The sequence below is a fragment of the Tribolium castaneum genome, chromosome 7 (assembly GCF_031307605.1).
Source record: "Tribolium castaneum strain GA2 chromosome 7, icTriCast1.1, whole genome shotgun sequence".
In the NCBI taxonomy this organism is placed as follows: Eukaryota; Metazoa; Arthropoda; class Insecta; order Coleoptera; family Tenebrionidae; genus Tribolium; species Tribolium castaneum.
Window position 1 is genome coordinate 8,535,914 of NC_087400.1, and position 15,424 is coordinate 8,551,337.

Sequence of the window (15,424 nt, forward strand, 5' to 3'; positions counted from 1 at the left end):
ACACTGATTGTGCCTAACGTAGTGAGGCAAATAATTCGGCTGTCTATACTTTATCAAATGTTTTTAATATTTTTTTACTGTAATAATAAACGACCGCTTCTTATTGGTTTTAGTGTGAGATTTATTTAAAAATTAGTACATTTATGAAAGTAAAAATTCCTAGGCACAAAAGTAGAAGTTTCATTTTATGGCTGAAAAGTAAAACTTTTACCTGTGACATTCGGTTACATTATAAGTATTATAATGTTTGCTATTTATTTTGTATGTGAATTTTTCGAAAATCAGTTTACAATTTCTTATAATCATTATCTAATAATTATAATAAGCGACATTAATTTAATTTCTAAGCAATACTTACTTAACTTGTCACGTGACCAAAAGTGAACCAGTCAGATGGTATCATTCACGAAGTTAAATTTTAACAACGCCTTCAATTTTAACTATGGGCTTTCTACAAACTGTCCTTAAAAAAATTATTTCTAGTGTCATTAATCATTATACAGAGTGGCCCAGTTTAGCTTCCGTCTTCTGTAGCTAAGTTATTAGTAAGGTTAGTCTTTTGATATTTTGTAGACGTTATTTATACTCTAGGACGTATTTCAGGAAAATATTTTTGATTATACAGAGTGTCCCAAAAAATATGACGTCATAATAATACTTTTTTTAATGGCATGCTATTATTTTTTAGTTCCTAAAGTTTTTTAAAATTCGTTCAGGAATTACTATTAAAAAAAAATCAAAACAAAAAAAATCGGTTTAACACCTTTAGTTTTAAAAATTAATAAAAAATGGAAACGGTGCTTTGTTGATTACATTATTAGTACGTACGTCTTGAATAAGTTCTAGCAGACTTATTAATTAAGTTTGATTGATCAGAATTACTACAGAGTGTTCACAATTTATTTTCAAACATCTTAAACTCTAGAGCTTTTTATTGTGCTTATTTCAAATGGCAACCTTTTTACATTTTTAGACCATTCGATGCAGAATTAAAAAAGCAACATTTTTTCTTATTACAACTATAACGGAAATCCTAACACATTCGGAGTTATTTGCCAAAAACTTGTTTTCCCAACTATTTTACTATCAAATTTAATAAATAAAAGTGTGAAGATGACTCCAACCCTCTTTATTTTTATATCAGTCGATGCGGAATTAAAAAGGCAACATTTTTTGTTATAACAACCCTATTGCAAATCTAAACACATTCGGAGTTAATTGACAAAAACATTAATCATATTCGACTTTTAATCATTAGTCATTTGTTATTGACAGAATGAGTATTCAGCAAATAACTCTGAATGTGTTAGGAGGATTTGCAATAAGGTTGTAATTAGAAGAAATGTTTGTTTTTTAATACTGCATCAATTGAAATAAAAATAAAGGGTGTTAAAACCATCTCGATATGTATTTATTAATTTTATCATTAAAATACTTGACAAAAGAAGTTTTTATCAAAACTCGTAATGTGTTAAGATTTATTTTTGGTTTTTATTTTTTAAGCAGTAATCCCTGAACCAATTAGAAAAAACCTTAGGGACATGTAGGAAGCTAGAAAAGCATCCTTCTGAGCACTAAAAAATAATAATATGCCTTCAAAAAAATTATTATTATGATGTCATACTTTTTTGGGGCACTCTGTATAATCAAAACTATTTTCCTGAACTACATTCTAGAGTATAAATATTGTTTACAAAAAATCAAAAGTCTAACTTTATTAATAACTGAGCTGCAGAAGAAGGGAACTGAGCTGGGATACCCTGTATATCAGAAAATCCTAAATTGACGTTTTCTTCAAAAACTTGTCTCTAATCCCTAATTACGTTTGTTTGAAATTGTAATTGTTGTTTTACGTATTTTTGGCACAAAAATCCATTTAAGCATTATTTTATAACGAGTAATGACATAAAAAATACTATTTTTTAATTGTAAGTGACTGTAGAAAAACAGAATGTTAGTAAAAATATACATATAAATATAGTAAAAATATAAATTTTTGTCACTAACATTACCAATAAGATTACTATTGTTAATCATTGTCCCTAGTTGGAGAACTCTGGAGACCCTCTGGAGTTCAAAAACCCCAACCCTTTGCCCTACTGGACTTGCGTCTACTTTTTGATAGTGACCATGTCTACGGTGGGCTACGGCGACGTCTACTGCCACACGGTGTTGGGCCGGACGTTCTTGGTGTTTTTCCTGCTCGTTGGATTGGTAAGTGTGATAATTTTAAAAGAGGCCTCCCATTCTGCTGACTCTAGTAAAAACCGACAACAGCAATGTTGCAATGTTCAGGTGCTTCGGAGCTTCTGAAGCTGTTATCTTGTAAATATCTGAGTCGGCTTTTCTATTATAATATGAAATTTTTTTGATTATGTAAACCCCCGAACCAACTCTTCCCGTACACACACGAAATATATTACCCCATGTCCGCAACCTTTCTTGGGATCTTTAGGTATTGTTGTTATTACCGTACGAAAATGTTCTTGTGCAGATGTTGTTTTGTGTATTTTGACATTTTCTACCACTTTTGCATGGTTTCACTCTTCTCGGCACTGCAGAAACGCTTCTTGTGCTTTTTAATGTGGTGCTGATTCCGGCTTTTAGCTAGCACTAACCGAAGAACTCGGATCGGTTTAACCGATCCGGTTTTTCGCCGGTCCTTGAGATTAAAAGCATCAGGAATGTTTGTTTCCAGGCGATATTTGCTAGTAGCATTCCAGAAATCATAGATCTAGTAGGCACTAGGTCCAAATACTGCGGCGAGTACAAGAGAGAACATGGAAAGAGGTATTGTTTCGGAACGAGGAGGAAATATGTTTGAACTCTAGTCCCAAAATAAAAATTCTTCCGTAGAAACTTTGCCAATTTTTTAAATAGCACGACTCATATTGTCTCCTCGCAACTGCGTTCAAAATTCATCGACTTGTACAGCCGGAAAATGCATGAAACACTCATTTAATCTTAGTATTTTCATTTCTCGAAAACACAGCCAGCCCCGCACACAATTTAATTCCTTTGTTTGGTATTTTTATAATCACCCAATTTGGTAGTGCACTAATTCTAGTTCGTAGATTTTTGCATTATTCTAGTGTGGTTATCTGAGAGGAAACAACATGTTTTTTGCACTTGTGTGGTTGTTGTCTGGTTCGTCTGCCAAAACCAAAACACACGACTTTTCTCTTTAGTTCTGGGATTGGTTTCTAGACGTTTCTCCCTTTCCTTCTTTAGTTTCTGTATTTTATGGTTTGGGACATTTTTCGGTCACTTTCGAGGAAGCCATTAGGGAAATAACGGCTTCTGCACGAAGCTTGACCACGTTTTAACGACAAGTGACCGAATGCTTTCATAAACTTTCAGCGAATTAAAAAAAATTGGCATTTAAATACTACTCTAGTGGCACACTTATATAACTTTCTAATGTAACCGCCGTAATGCTTTTATATTTATAAGCTCACTGTAACCACCTTATCTAACCGTTATCTACGCGCGGTTATATTTCTGTTATATAACTCCTTTTATATCTCGGTTATAATGCGGATATATATCGTTATCTAACCTTTATCTACACGTGGTTATATTTCTGTTATGTTTCGTGATCTAACCTTTATATTGCGCTTATATAACTATTCTTATATTTTTTTGTATAACCTTTGCCTAAAATTTATTTTAAAAAACTCAGTAGATTTTAATATAAATTAGAATTTTAAATATTTAAGATAAATAAATTGGTGCTTGTTGGGAGTGTACAACATCACTAGTGCACATTAAATATTATTCAGTGTTTTGTTGATTCCTTGTTAGATAATTTCGAAAGAATTCTTAGGAATTACTTCTGCAAAAAGCTGTTCGATGAGCAGAACTAACATAAAACTGCTTATATTAAGACTGAAGATGCTAAAGGCGTAATACGAAAGATGAGATGCCATCTTACGGCAAAGCTTGTAAGGTAGTCAGTATCTTTGTGTTAACTTTTGCCTAAAAAGAACAAGAGTTGGTCAAACTGTAAACAAATTACAGTTATCAGGAACTAAAGTATTACTGATTTTAAAAATTTTGTTCATTGTTTTCTCAGTTTTGGACAAATTCTCCAAACCCAGCTTAACATTGTAGGATTATTAGGTCGGCAAGTAGGAAGTGAGAAAATAGTGAGAAAAAAGAGAAAAAAAAAAGAAAAAAAAAGAAAAGTAGAAAAAAAAGGAAAAAAAAGAGAAAAAATAAGTAAAAAATTAATCCATTCTTGGAATAATTTGCTTTGGTTTTGATAAATTAATTTTCTTTGTGGTCAAAACTAAAATACATTTAGGCAAGCTTTTTTAATTTTCAATTCAAGTATAAATTAAAATTATACTCTACTTACATGATAAACAATAATCTAATATAGATAACTATTCACGAGGTTGCAACAAGTAGAGGTTAAGAAAAAGAAAAAAAAAACACTGTTAAATGCACTTTATCACCAACAAACTAAATAATTTTCAGCCATATAACCACAAATTTCTTAGATCATTTATTTTACTTTGTAATTATTATAATAAAATGCCGGTGAATTAATTAAATAATAAATTGAATTAAATATAACTGTAACAAAACCATGCTTAGATTACCGATATGTAAACTGAATCTAGCATACGCTATTTCATCACATACATAGCAGTTATATAACCGTCATATAACCTTTGCTGTATACGCTAGACATAACCATGATTAGTTAACTGATATATACATTAAATGTAGCTTGGAACATTTTGCTTAAGGAACATAACGGTTATCTAACCGTTATATAACCATGGTTGTATATGCTAAACATAACCAGGGTTATATAATCGTTATATAAGCTGAGTCTAACATTACCAATGGTTATATTTGTGTATTGCGGTTATATAACGTTATATAACCAAACGATAACTCAGTAAAACTGTGCTTCTAGCACTAGATCATTGACACAAACAAGAAATAATAGAGGCCCCAATACAGATCCTCGAGATACTCCTCGTAGATTAACTGATTTACTAGAATAAAAAGAATTTAAATATGTGCTGTTTGTTGTCCAAAAAGGACTTAATAATCTTTAATGCTTGACCTGTAATTCCATTAAATTCCAATTTATGTATCACTTAAGGTATCAAAAGCTTTGGACAAATCGAAAAAAGTTCCTGATACCTTGTAATTAGATCAATAGATTTGGCAATTTCAGATGTAGCTTTGAAAACCGCTTGCTCAGTGGAATTATTTGGTAAAAATCCAAACTGTTTGTTTGACAGAATTATATTCGTTGTTAGAAAAGAGTACAATCTATTATAAATTACTCATTCAAGTAATTTTGAGAAGCTTGAAGGTAATGTGATGGGACGGTAGTTTCTACAATTTTTTATCACCTTTTTTAAATAAATATAACTATAACATAACCATGCTTAGATTACCGTGATTAACTGTCACGTAACCTTTGCTGTATACCCTAGACATAACCATGGTTAGATAACTGATATATACCCTGAATCTAGCTTGGGCCATATTGCTTAAGAAACCTAACGGTTATCCAACCGTAATATAACCATGGTTATATACGCTAAACATAACCATGGTTAGATAACCGTTATATAAACTAAATCCAACATAACCAATGGTTAGATTTGTGTATTGCGGTTATATAACGTTATACAACCGAAAAATAACTGTTTCCACGATTTTTTAACACCTTTTTTAAATAAATATAACTGTAACATAACCATGCTTAGATCATCGATAAATAAACTGAATCTAGCATAGGCTATATTGCATTACATACATAGCAGTTACATAACCGTCATTTAACCTTTGCTGTATACGTTATACATAACCATGGTTAGATAAGTGATATATATATATATATATATATATATATATATATATATATATATATATATATATATATATATATATATATATATATATACCCTGAATCTAGCTTGGGCCAAATTGCTTAAGTAACCTAACGTAATATAACCATCCAACCGTAATATAACCATGCTAAACATAACCGTTATATAAGCTGAATCTAACATAACCAATGGTTAGATTTGTGTATTGCGGTTATATAACGTTATATAACCGAAAAATAACTTAGTAAAATAGTGCTACTAGGGTAGAAAATTATTCTTATTTTACGAAATCCATAGATCGTAGATAATAACCCCCTGACTACGGAGGTGGGTTAGTAAATAATTTACTAATTACTTGGAAAACATGCAGAAAAGTTGGGTCTTGCATTTTTAACAGACTGAAAAAATCTTACGACTGAACTTTTTATAAGAAACATGGGAAAAAACTATTTAAAATTTAAAATCTATAATTTGCAAAAATCTCGTATTTTAAAATAAATTTTTGGGAACTGAACGAAAAATACTGTGGTCACTGAAGCCATAGAGTAGACGAATTAAGATAACGTGATCTTGTAATGGTTCTAAAGAGAATATGAGCAACATTTAGTTTTGGTTTATAAGTTTTTCAAAAAGGACGAAGCTTTGGTCACTTGTTTTTTTGCAATATTTTGGTGGTGCAGAGGCCGTGTCGCGTCACTCAGGCCGTAGCCGAACCGCTGCAAAACGTTGTTGTCGTATGTTAGTGTGTAGTTTACTAATCGTAGAGTAGTATAAATATAAAAATTGGGGTCCGAGGAGGAGCCTGATGGGGTGTGTGGGTTGTTAGGCCGTGTTTGCCAGCTGGATTCCCGAGATCACAGAGCTCGCTGCCAATCGACCCAAGTACGGCGGAAAGTACAGCAAAGACATACGACGCAGGTATTAAACCAAGGCTGCTACATTATTATTATTATATTCCATCCATCTTTTTACATAATTTTATTATATATTAATTATAACCACTCGGAATGACGCTGTGATTATTATTTTTACTCAGTTTGTAGCACTTGGGTTATGCTTTGCGCTACTCGGTAACATTAGCGTTGTTCTCGCCGAAAATATCACCCTTCCGACAACAATTCTTTTTAGTTTCTGAACAAATTTGTACAACTGTCCGGAGGTCGGTGGTGGTTTTGGTGTTAGCAATCACCTTTAGAGTTGATTTTATCCCAGCAAACAAACCTTGTTATGTAACACCGAAACTGCGTAACGTTTGATGTTTATATTGTGGTGTTTTGTACCCACTAACCTACAAGTTTGTGTGTTAGACTAAAAGCCAAACTAATGTTTTATTCATGGGTACAATAATTAAACTAATAAAATCGAAAGTCCTTTTATCTTTTTCAAAATATTTATTTTATTTTACGAAAGCTCCAGATTGTCTATTATTTTCTACCTTTATTTCTCTAGCAGCATTTGATATTAAATAAAGTAACAAATAAAATGTGCTAATAGCCATAAAAATATAAGTGTGCCAAATTTAAAATTACTTTTTTAAAAATCTATCAAATTTCGTCTGCTTGGAATTGTAGAAGTTAAACCCTCACCAAAGTAGGTATTAAAATGTTTCAAAATTCTCTAAATCTAAAAGTTTTTAACACGATTTTTTTAATATTTTTTTATATTTCTATATATTTTTTTATATTTTTTAATTAATTAATTAAATAATTAATCATAATATTTTGAATTTTTGAACTGTTGCTTTGCTAGACAAGGATAGTTTCATACCCAGTTTCATTAGATAGACAAAGAAATAATATAAATAAGAATAAAATACAAAGTTACTTGCACTGGTAATTTTTGCAGTAGTTCATATCTCAAAAACTAATAATAAGTAATCGCAAAGAAATCAGCGTTTGTGATTACATACTTTTTTTTTCTAAACGTGTGAATTTCTTCACAGCTTTTCCATAAAATTTGTTATAAGTAAAATTCATTAATTATTTAATAACATTCTAAAACTAACGATGCCTATGATCGTATGTTTTTTATGCAAAAATTACATAAAAAAATATTGCAGTCCCGAAAAAATTTACAAATTTAAAGTAATTTTAAACCTTCTTGAGTCTAACTTGAAGAATAAAATGTTGTATTCAACTCGTTTTCGTGTAAATCGGTTCATTTATTTCACCTCGTGGTTTGATAATCCACTCGTGAAATAAAGCGTCCGATTTACACTCAAACTCGGTAAATAAATAACTATTATTGTTTAGCTCACTTTTTGGAGCTCATTGTTAACCATAATAAAAAAAATAATTCGTAATTAATTTGAAATGAAACAATCAACTAAATTTAATTGAACGTTAATTAAGAATTAATTAATTACGAATAACTAATGTGAATTAAATTGCTATTTACCAAGGGGAATGTACAGTTAATTGTGAATTACAATTAATTAATGAATCAATTATGTTTTAAGCTAGTGACATTTGTTTAATTACGTAATTCTTGCACAAAACAAGATTCAAGCATAATTGGTTCCAATGTCATTAAAAATAATTAAAAAATGTATTTTGTTTTTAGCGAATCAATAACTATTAATTAATTTTGGTTATAAGAAGTTGCAAAAAAATCTGAAATAATTCAAATGAATATAGAAAAACAATATTTAATAGCAAATGCTAGTTTCTTTGTGATCATTAGTGTTTGAGATACTTTTGCACTCTGTAGGTATAGTAAAAGCATATTCATAGTGTTACAGGTGTGAAGACTGCATTATAGCATCTACAGAATGAATAAAAAATAACACAAAATTTATTCATATTTTTAGTTTTTTTTAGTCATTTTTCAAAACAAATCTTCGAATAGGTCGATTTTACTTTTCAAAAGTTACATTTTGACGTCATACGTTTTTGAGTAATGACGTCATTTTCAGTTATTTTTAAAGACAACTGACATCTTTTTCGTGTTTTAGATAGTACACATTTTTATCTTTCTGAGAAATATTCAAAAGTTAAAAAAAACAAAGTAAAATCAAAAAACGAAAAAAATAAAAACGGTTAAAGAGTTATTTAGAGTATTACACAAAGAGCTTTATTTTTTCGTTGTTGCTTTATTTTATAAGTGGATGTTTTTTGTTTACTTTTTGTGTTTTATTGTTTTCATGCTAACTTTACAAAGTAATGTAAAAAAATCATTGCTTCTTAAAAAGTAAGTCAAGTAGAAAAATATACAGCCCATTATGTTTAATTGTCAATATTTTTTACATCATTAAATTTATTTTTCAAATTTTTAATTTGATTTTTTTTCTTATTACCAGAGAGAGAGGGAGAGAGAGAAATGTGTACTGTGTAAAACAGTGAACAAAAATGTTAGTTGTCATTTAAAAAAATTAAGAATAACATCACAACTCAAAAATGAATAAGATTATAAATGTCAAAGGCATTTAAAAAATAAAATCGGCCTTTTTGAGGATTTTTTTGAAAAATGAATAATAACAAAGATATGAACTTTGTGCGTTTTTTTTTTGTTCAGTCTGCTAATGTTAAAATATCTCATGTGATTATAGCTATTGTCGCCCATGTGTGGCATACAAAACTTTATCTACATTTGCCGAAAACTAAAAATGAATCCAATTTGATTTTTTGATTATTGTTGTAACCTCACAAATTTAATATTAACAGTTGAAAAGTTAGCAATAACATGAAGCATTTGCATAGCCATCGACTTTTAAAATAAAAAGTAATTGCCTAAATTACTTTTTTACGAGTGGATTTTTTAAGAACATTCTATATCGTATAATATGATTTAAACTTAAACCCGTCTGTGTCTTGTATGTTTGACCATATAGTTATTTTTGAATTTTTTAATACACATGTGTTAAAGGCAGGCTTTTTTTGGTAGCGCATTTCAACTAAATTAAAATAACTTTTTACAATTCACTTTTTTACTTACTTTAGATCGGTGATCTAAAAAGAAACTTAAACTTCAAGTCAAACAGAGTCGAGTAAGGCAATTTTAGATCAAATAGTAGTAATACATATGACTCAAAAAAATGCAATAAAAGCCTGCATTTTTTCATACAGCGTGGAATTTTTACCTGGAATAAAATTCATAACTTTGATTTAGGTAATTTTGGTGAAAATTCCCGAAACAGGTCAATTTTTATTTTTCTTTGCCTACTTTTTGCTGCACATGGTTTTTGTTTATCTGTTATCGAAAAAGCACAGCCACCTCTAACTTCTTTTTTCAAATGTAATGGCATATCAAGTGACACCTCGTATGAAAGCCCTTTTCGCAAGCATTGCAACGCACTATTTGTTTTTTGATTTTTTTCAAAGCCTACGTGATAAAAAAATTTAAACCAATTTCTAACATTTTGCAACATTTTTAGTATGATTTCCCTAATTTCAACTTATAAAAATTGGTTTTCATTTTTCTATCGCGTAGGCTTTGAAAATATTCAGAAAACAAAGAGCGCGTTGCATTCCTTGCAAAGTGCTCTTTCACATGAGGTGACACTTGACATACCGTTACATTAGAAAAGAAAAATTGAGATGGCTATGCATTTTTGAAAACAGATAAACAAAAACCGCATGCAACAAATAATGTGCAAAGAAATTCAAAAATCGACCTGATTCAGGATTTTTTACAAAAATCGCTTATATCCAAGTTACAAATTTTATTTTAGTCAATAATTCCACTGCTTTAATTTGTTTTTTCACTTGGACATTGACAATATTTAGAAAACAAATAGTGCCTTGTACTGCTTTCGAAGTGCTCTTTTACATGAGGTGTCACACGACATACAGTTACATTTTAAAAAAAAGTTGGAGGTGGCTTTGTAGTTTTGACAACAGATAAAGAAAAACTAAATCTACCAAATAATGGGCAAGAAAAAACAAAAAGCGACCTGTTTCTGGAATTTTTACAAAAATTGGCTATATCCAGTTAAAAATTCCATACTGTATGATAATTGCCAAAAAGTTCCTAAAAAAAGTCCTAAACATTTTCAAGAAAGGTTTTCATTAGAAATTTCTTGAAAAGGATAGTTCCCTACCCATCCCGACCTGATCCCAAGTGATTAAAATAAAACCAATTAAATAATATTTTCAAGCCTGAAAGGAAATACTAGTGTTTGTTGCATAACTGGTTGTTTGCTGGGTGGCATGCTGAGCTAGCAGCCGAACAGATAACTGCATTCTGTATGCTTAATCCACAATTAGTTTTGTTTAGTTTAACAAAATTAGACCACCCCCCTCCCTTTTTGTGAAACTTTCTGTCGTTGTGTGTCAAACCACCGGATCCTTGGGGTTCGAGCATACAGAATGGGATGAGTGGAGTCTAGTTAGACCATAGCTGGTTCTTAGTAGTCGATAGTAGCACCTTAACAAGCCTGCACAGCCTGCTAGAGCCACGCACGGCCGCGCTGCATCGATCGATGAAATAAGTGCAGGATTTTCGAACCGATCGAATTCAAAACGCCTGTGTCATCTAGGTAGAAAATCTCAAAGCGAGTTAAAACGACCTGTAAGGCTCCTCTAATTGGACTAAATGCATAATCGATGTTTAATTGTACGAAGAAATCCCAGCTCCTAGTCGACTCCAGACCGCCCCCTCCCCCTCCCCTAGCTTGGGGGGCGCTCTTGACGGGGTCAAGGCCGCCCCCATGCCTCTGTAAAAATGCGACCAATGTGTCTCTTGTCCTGGCGTCTAGGCGATTTTTGCGAGTTGTATCCCCGAGATCATTGACTTGATCGGGACTAGACCAAAGTACGGCGGCACCCTGAAGAACGAAAGAGGCAGAAGGTGAGGACCAGAGCAGTCTAGAACGAGGAGCGAAGGGTTTCGGAGGCCGAAACTCGCCGCTGCCTCCTTTTGCTGTTTATTATAACCATTTTTCCTGCACGCTTCTCGTCCCTTTTTAATGTTCTCCCACCTTCTCAACGGTCTGTTTTTATTGTTGTGTCGATGTGTTTTCCTTCCGGGAAGTCGTGGGTGTCATTCGTTTGTCAGCCTGGGGGTGGTGGGTGGCCGTCTCCAACGGACCACCGGAGTGAGATGCATGGCACAAGAATTTGTGCGTGGCCAGGCTGTGTGCACAGGCGCTCACCTTTTGTACATAATAGAATAGGAAAATCCATGGGAAAAACAACTTGGAGACAAGTTTTTTTTTCTTGCATGATGGTTGACTCAAAGTACTAATCCTAACAAGTTTCGTTTTCGATAAACTCACCCTACATTCATTTTGGTTTTGTTTCGTTTCTCAGTTAGTTTGTGCTAGATTTTCGCAGCTCACGATCATTTTTTTCATCGAGTTGTTGCACTGAATAGTTCCATTTTTTTGGCATGGTTATTTCGTGCAACGACATTTTTTACTCACACAAGTTCTATTTTACTAATTGGGTTTTGTCAAAATTAGGCATATTGTGGTCTGTGGACATATTACCTACGAATCGGTGTCACATTTCTTGAAGGACTTTCTACACGAAGACAGGGAGGATGTTGACGTCGAAGTCGTTTTCCTACACAGGTAGATTCTTTTTTTACTTTATTAATAACAATTAATTTACGAAATAAAAATGTTGACATCCAAACTTACGACAACATACATTTGTCGGTTAATTCAGAAAATAAGAAAAAAATTACAAATTTAGAAAATGGGCAATTTCTTATTGACAGAGGATCTTTAAAAATTTGTAGCACTTAATCTCTTTGTAATACAAATCACCCTCTTGCAAAACTGTTAAGCTGCATAAACTGTTGGTGTTTTATACACCGCCCCGCACCAATTAAATTAAAGAAATCTATTTATTCTAACATCAAACAAATTCCGATAAAAACAAATCAGTAAAATATGTATCTGCTTTTAACTTCATTATTTTTATTTTATTTTTTCTCTCTAAAATACAGTAACATCCTTAACTTTTTTCAATCAGTTTATTTGTTCTCTACAAATTAAATTAAAAACTTGGAAAAGTTCATTGTACTATGTCACCAGATATGCACTAGATTTTTAAATGTCTTCTCTATTTTCTAATAAACGGGTGTTCCGTTTTTATTGTTACAAATTTAAACAGGTGATAGAACATTCAATTCTCAAACAAAAGTTTTCTATATACACGTATCGAAAAATATTTCCTAAGGGAGCTACACGTGTAGTGTAGAGTTCTTTTATTGGGAGAGTTGGGACACTGAATGTCAATTTTCGAAATTTTGTTTCATATACGTCCGTTGGAATGTGTAAAAAAACAAATTGGGATAGAAATCAATGGTGTTACTCTTCAAATTTGGCGAAAAGTCAAATAAATTTGTCAAAAAATGTTTCCATTTTTCGTCGACTAAATGCGTTTAGAAATGATTTAGACTGGCAATCGTCATTTCACTATTTTTCTTGATATGAACTCCGAATTTTAAAGAGATTTCTTTGAAAGTACAAGAATTTTATGTCTAAACTCTTCATCATAAACTTTTTTCCCTTAACTGTAAGAAATGGTAATCATCGATGAAAGAGAGAGAATTTGAACCTTTTCTGCCAAGTTTTACGTTTATTATTATCAAGCATTTGTAAAAGTGGATTGTCTAAATAATGTTATGTACAATATCTACGAGATCTTGGGAATTTGTCTATGCATTTACAAAATACGTAGGTACTTGAACCCAAAATTGGGTCTAATTTTTAGGAAAGTTGAACCTGTCGCTGCTTGGCCGCCTTTAGCATCTACATGAACTTTAGATTCTGTTTCAAATTATAAAGTTATTGGAATTCACGGTTTTGTTACGTTTTGCACATGAAAAGACCTTCAATATCATTTTTTAGGAAGTTTAAAAAGACGACGCGAAATATGAAGGATTCTTGATGACCAGTTTTTGGGACGAGATATTTAACTAAAAATTATGACTGAAAGAAATAATAAAATAATTATCGAAACATTTCAGAAATGTGGACATTTATATTTGTAGGTATTCAATTATTTTCTTTTTTTTTAAATAGTAATCCCAAAATTCCTACGTTTCCTACGTCCCTGGTTAAATTTGTTGTAAAATTAAGTCATTTTATGCATTTGACAAAAATTATAACCTTAAAATTATTTTCGACATAAATGTCTGACACAAGTTACTAACAAAAATTTTAATAAAAAGGTATAGAAATATATACCTTATCCACATAATGCAAAACTGGCTCGGTTTGACGGTCAGTGTCTCAACTTTCCCAATAAAGGAACTCTAGTGTAGTGGATTTTCTTCAATATTTCAGAAACCATTACAGGTAAAATTAGAAAATTTAGTACTGTTAATAGTACTTGTGCATCTAATCAAATTCGAATTTGAAAAAATTTAATCAGAGGCGTCCCAAGCTATTTTGACTTCCGTTTTCAATTTCATCAACGAAATATTAAATTTCATAGCTGTTTTACTTAAATTTTACTTAAAAACGGTGAATTGTATCGAAACAACACAAGAGACCATTTTTGTGTAAAAAACTATGGAATTTTCGATTTTGGCACCTATTTAAATTTGTGACAATAAAAACGGAACAGTCTGTATCTATCAAAAAATCACCCAGTATTTATTTAAAAAGTTTTTGTTTTCCAAAAAATAAAGCCATTTTAACTTCTTGTTTCTATAATATTCTAATATATTCTATAATATTACGTCGTTGTTGACTTTATCCAAGGACATTTTTCTGTACTGTGCACTACTTAGGCTTTTTCTACCATTACTCATCGGGAATTTTCAACTAAAAACTTTCTTAAAACTCATTAACGAAACACTTCCGAACTTAAAAGGTAAAATAATTTGACGAAAACTAAGAATCTGATCAATAGCCCATATGTAAAAATGCCTGTGGGTTATGTTTTCTATAATGTTTGAAATAATATTTAGCCTATTCAATGGCAGGCACAATATTTTATTAATTAGCGATCAGCTTCCAAAATTAGCTGCAGCAGTTTTATCGATTATACAGGTGACCCAGAACTTGCATCAGTCATTAGCAAAATTAACAACTAATTTCCTAGGCACAGATTTTATAAACAAAGGTTAAAAGGTATTATTTCAGAAATTCATTTATTTTTCTTTATTTACTTGTTTGAGAAGGATTTATGTGGAAGTCATTACTTAAAAAAAAACAGTAAATTAATGCTCTAAATGCGTTTTTATGCCTATTTTTTGTATTTTTTTAAAACGCAGACAATAAAGGAAAAATTTGAAAATTCCGGGACAGATCAATGTTTATTGATACTGGTTTTTCAAATGGGTTGCATTTATCCCATATACATATTTTTACTTTTTTTTCTAAAAATGTTTTTTAAATACTTTGATGTTGGTTTTAATATTAATTGCATTTTTTCACATTTTATTATTTTACTTGATAACGGTACATTTTCCAAATACAAGAGACAAAAAATTTAATTTTATAAACATTTTAATAACTTTTTTAAAAATTGGATTTTTAAAAGAAAAAAAATATTATTTGAAGTTTTGGAATAATTTTTAGGGGCTAATAATTCCACAAAAAACGTTCTTAGAAAAAATAAAAATACATATTAATTCATTTTTAATGTATAAATTTATGGTTAAAA

The 15,424-nt window shown here is 31.0% G+C and overlaps 1 protein-coding gene across 1 annotated transcript in view; it reads left to right on the plus strand.

Moving 5' to 3' along the window:
* Positions 1 to 15,424, plus strand: part of slo (slowpoke) — an 84,107-nt gene that overhangs the window by 30,242 nt on the left and 38,441 nt on the right. Inside the window, exons 6-8 of the mRNA XM_015983935.2 lie at positions 2,047 to 2,214; positions 11,557 to 11,648; positions 12,262 to 12,372. Coding sequence (XP_015839421.1) covers positions 2,047 to 2,214; positions 11,557 to 11,648; positions 12,262 to 12,372 — 371 coding nt within the window. The remainder of the gene's footprint in view (positions 1 to 2,046; positions 2,215 to 11,556; positions 11,649 to 12,261; positions 12,373 to 15,424) is intronic.